Source organism: Lupinus angustifolius, chromosome LG07 (assembly GCF_001865875.1).
Source record: "Lupinus angustifolius cultivar Tanjil chromosome LG07, LupAngTanjil_v1.0, whole genome shotgun sequence".
In the NCBI taxonomy this organism is placed as follows: domain Eukaryota; kingdom Viridiplantae; phylum Streptophyta; class Magnoliopsida; order Fabales; family Fabaceae; genus Lupinus; species Lupinus angustifolius.
This window is the reverse complement of record NC_032015.1, coordinates 16246934-16251537: the sequence shown is the minus strand read 5'-3', so window position 1 is coordinate 16251537 and position 4604 is coordinate 16246934. Positions and strand designations below refer to the sequence as shown.

Below are 4604 nucleotides of genomic sequence, written 5' to 3'. Positions count from 1 at the left end.
GGAGGAAGGAAAGGGGTGGTGAGCTTGAAATCGCCTTTGTTAGTAAAGTCTAATGGGAGTGGTAAAGCGTTGCTGGGGGTGATACGGTGTTGTTGGGTGGTGGCTACAAGAGTTGGAAGGAAGTGGTGATAGGTGGAGCTTATGATGCAGAGTGTAGCAAAGGAAAGGATAATACAAGGGTCATCAAATTTTCTGTGTCTCAATCTTCTCTAGAGTTCTTGAAGGGCTCTGTGATTGGAGAGGTTAACAATGTTGAAGATTTGTGCTCAGTTCAAGACCTTTTGGCTAAGGAAGGTTGTTTCTCGGTGAAGGCGATTCCGTTAGGAGGGAAGAAGGTCTTGCTCAAGGGCCAGATGGAGGAAGATCTGTTTGTGTTGTCAACCTTTGATTCTAATTGGTGTGCGTCAGTATTTAAATCTATTACTCCTTAGTCTCCTTGCCAGGCTGTGGATGATCGTCTTGTGTGGGTCAAAATGTTTTGTGTTCCAGCTCATGTTTGGTGTGTGGAATTTTTCAGAAGAGTGGTGGAAGAAATTGGTTCTTTTATTAAAGTGGATGAGTCTACGTTGGAGAGATCCAGGTTGGATGTGGGTGGTGTTCTGATTTTGACCAAGCAGTTGTGCACATTGACTTAAGTCTCTCTATATGTGTGGATGGGGTGAATTTTGAAATTCATATTTTGGAGGATAATGCTCGGGAGATTTGGAGGATGAGTAAGAAGGCTAGTGTAATGATGTCGGTGAAAGATGCTAATTTTGAAGAATTTGGGCATTTCAGTGAAGGGCGGTGGCCGGAAGGGGAATCTTGTTGGGGGGAAAATGAAAAGTATATTGAGGGAGATGCTGAGGTGGAGGAGGTGCAAATGTTGGGTGAAAATCCAAGTGATCTTTGTGTGGTCCCTGTCAAGGAGTGTAAAGGTGCTTTAGCTAAATTGGTAGATAAAGACAAAAGCTTTTCTCTCCTATCTGTGCCAATTCTAGTGGTGGACTCATTGGATTGGACAAATGAAGCTGCTTTTTGTATAGATAAGGTAAGTCTCCTAAAGCCTTTTCTGTCAAAAGGTAAGAATTCAAAAAGAAGTATCATAGAAAAGGAATCTGAATTAGAGGTGGTTCAGCCCCATTCTTTATTGGACCCTGCTAATCTTAAGGTTGTGTCTTGTTCTGGTGTGGGAGCTTTGGAGGTGGGTGGTGATGTGGCTGGTCATTTTAATTCGACTAATTTGTTGGAGGGTGCCATTGCTAAGTTGGATGGGGGTAATGGTCTTACAAAGGAGTTGGGCCAGTCTGTCAAGGCCCAAAAGGCTAAAAAGAAATGTGTTGTTAGATCCTATTTTTCGGTTGGATCTTTAAAAAGAGTAGGTGGAAAGGAGGGCTTGAAAGGTGTTTTTGTTAGGTCCAAGTTTGAAGTTGGGGCTTCCTCCAAAAACCCAGTTCCAAATTCCGTTCCAGGTGCTTGTAAAATTGTTGATAATCCCTACTCTAAAAGGTGTTGCACTAAAATCAACAGGAATCAGTTGATTAAGGTTCCTAATGTTATTTGTTCAGTTGGTCAGCAAAAGTTGCCTTCATTCAAGCAGAAAGGGAGTAGGAAGAAGAAGTTAAGGGGTTCTCCGAAGGCTTTCTCTAAATCTCAGTTGATGAAAAAAGGTAGGAGTAAGAATGGTCTGATTGAAGAGTCTTCTCTGGGGCGTGTTTAGGTTGTAGGGGATTCTGTGGGTATCGATTCTTCTATTAGTAATTCCATTGGAGACTCCCATGTGCAGCAAGTCAATAATCGTTTTTTTCTCGGAGAAGGGTGGAGCAGTAGGGAAATTGTGGAAGATTGGTAAAAGCTTAGGTGTTTCGTTTGATGGGGATGATTCTGAAATGATCCGTAATATTTGTGAATTGGATGCTAGGGATAGGATTGGGTTCCTTAAGGCCAATCAAAGGGGGAACCAAGGTGATCAATGATTTGTACAACCATTAATATGAGGGGTCTGGGAGGGGGGGTTAAGAAAAGAGGTGTTCGGGAGTTAATCTTGAATAATAAGGTTGATTTTATTGCTATCCAGGAAACTAAACTTCAGGTGGTGAATAACCGTCTTTGTTACTCGCTTTGGGGGAACCATGATTGTGATTGGGACTTTGTGCCTTCTCTTAGTCGGTCTGGGGGCATCCTCAGTATCTGGAACGCTTCGAAATTCCAGAAGACTAGTGTTGTTCACAGGGCCGGTTTTTTGGCAGTTCTAGGTAAGTGGACTCAGAGTCTTGATGTTTATTGCATTGTTAATGTTTACTCACCTTGTGTGTTGTCTCTGAAGTTGAAATTATGGGAGGATTTGGTGAAGCTCAAAAGCGATATTGGGGATGCTATCTGGTGTGTCATGGGGGATTTTAATGATATCAGGCACAGTTCTGAACGTGTGGGGTTATCGGTGGATGAGGGGAATAGGGAATCAGTCTTGTTTAATTCGTGGATTATTGATATGGAGGTTGTTGATCTTCCGCTGATTGGTAGGAGTTTCACTTGGTACAAAGCTAGTGGGAGTTGTATGAGTCGGTTGGATCGGATTCTGGTCTCTGCTCATTGGTTTGATAAGTGACCCGAAGCTTCTCAATGGGCGTTGCCTAGATCCTTCTCGGATCACTGTCTAGTCTTGCTGAAATACCATTAAGTTGTTATTGGTCCTAGTCCCTTCAAGTTCAATAATTTTTGGGTTAAGCGTAAGGATTTTAAGGAGTTTGTTTCTAATTCTTGGAACAATATGGTGGTTCAGGGGTGGTCTGCTTTTGTGGTTAAAGAAAAGTTGCGCAACTTAAAGACTGAGTTGAAGCTGTGGAGTAGAGAAGTTTTTGGATCTCTGGATCAGAAGTTGTCCGTCATCAGTAAGGAAGTGTTGAGAATTGATCTAGAGGGGGGAATCTAGTCTTCCTCATGAGAAGGTGGCCTTGAGACAGTCCCTTATTGAGGATTGGTGGAATTTCTCAAAGATGAAAGATAGTTTACTTTTCCAGAAATCTAAAAGTCGTTGGTTGAAGCAAGGTGATGCTAATACAAAGTTTTTCCACGCTTGTATCAGAAGTAGGAGGAGTAGGAACCAAATTCTTGGCTTATCTTTTGATGGGCAGTGGTGTGAAGAGGTGAAAGTTATAGCGGGAAGGGTTACGGGGCATTTTATCAATCAATTTTCGGAATCCTCAATGAAGAGACCAAGGATGGATGGTGTGGACTTCAATGTGTTATCGGGTGTCCAACAAAACCGTCTTTGTGTTGAGTTCTCTGTGGAGGAAATAAAGGCTGCGGTGTGGAGCTGTGCTAGAGATAAAAGTCCGGGTCCATATGGGTTTAACTTCACCTTTTTTCAGGATTGTTGGGAGGTGATTAGTCAGGATGTTTGTAACTTTCTCAAAGAGTTTCATAAGAACTCTAAGTTACCGTCTGGTTTGAATTCTTCCTTCATTACTTTGGTTCCTAAAATTCTCAATCCTAGCAGAGTGCAAGATTTCTGTCCTATCTCCCTTGTTGGTTCATTATATAAAATTTTGGCGAAAGTTCTTGCCTGCAGATTAAAGGAGATTATGAGGTCGCTTATTTCGCCTTCGCAGTCAGCCTTTATTCAAAATCGGAGTATTCTGGATGCAGTGGTGGTGGTTAATGAAGTCATCCACTCAGCTAAGCATAGTTCTGATGGTTGTTTCCTTTTTAAGGTGGATTTTGAGAAGGCCTATGATTCGGTAAATTGGGACTTTTTGGACTATATGTTAGGGTGGTTTGGGTTCCCTATTCTTTGGCGTGCTTGGATGAAATCTTGTTTATCTTCTACTAAAATGTTTGTTCTGATTAATGGGTCTCCTGATAAGCAATTCTCGGTTTCAAAGGGGATTAGGCAGGGTGATCCGCTAGCCCCTTTTATATTTCTTCTGGTTGCAGAAGGTTTCTCTGGTTTGATGAGGAGTGCTAAGTCTTTTGGTTGTTTCGAAGGGGTTAAGCTGGGTAACCATGAAGTGGAAGTGTTGGATTTGCAGTTTGCTGATGATACTATTGTGGTTTGTAAGCCGAATGCGGAGAATATTTGGTGTCTTAAGAGTATTTTGAGGTGTTTTGAATTTGCGTCTGGTCTTAAAGTGAATGCTCTCAAAAGCTTTCTATTTTCTATTAATATGGAAGATTCGTTTTCGGTTGATGCTGCTTCTTTCTTGTCGTGTAATCGTGGTTCTCTTCCTTTTTCTTATTTGGGTATTCCGCTGGGGGCTAATCCGAAAAGGTTATCTTCGTGGTCAGGTGTTATTGATGGTGTTAAAAATAGACTTGGTTCTTGGAAGAATAAGTTTGTCTCTTTTGGGGTAGGCTTGTTCTTCTTAATGCGGTTTTAGCAAATATTCCTATTTATCTTCTATCCTTGTTTAAAGCTCCTAAAGTGGTTCTTATGGTTTTGGCTAGGATTCAGAGAAAGTTTTTGTGGGGTAATAGTATAGGGGGTAGAGGGATTCATTGGGTGTCTTGGAGTGAGGTGTGTAAGCCTAAAAGTGTTGGGGGGTTAGGGGTTAAGGATCTTGGTGTTTTTAATAATGCTCTTTTGGGTAAGTGGAAGTGGAGGTTTTTATCGGAACCCAATTCTT

At 41.8% G+C, this 4604-nt stretch overlaps 1 protein-coding gene across 1 annotated transcript; it reads left to right on the top strand.

Moving 5' to 3' along the window:
• On the top strand, window positions 1973–2911 carry LOC109352963. Its single transcript, XM_019595149.1, has 2 exons — window positions 1973–2574; window positions 2677–2911. The coding sequence occupies exons 1-2, from the start codon at window positions 1973–1975 to the stop codon at window positions 2909–2911; spliced, it is 837 nt and encodes a 278-aa protein (XP_019450694.1).

Excerpts from the sequence above, each read along its gene's own strand:
- LOC109352963 (XM_019595149.1), top strand. The coding sequence starts at position 1,973 with ATGAGGGGTCTGGGAGGGGGGGTTAAGAAAAGAGGTGTTCGGGAGTTA. Across the intron at positions 2,575-2,676 it reads ATTCTGGTCTCTGCTCATTG|TCCCTTCAAGTTCAATAATT; the intron begins GTTTGATAAGTG and ends TATTGGTCCTAG.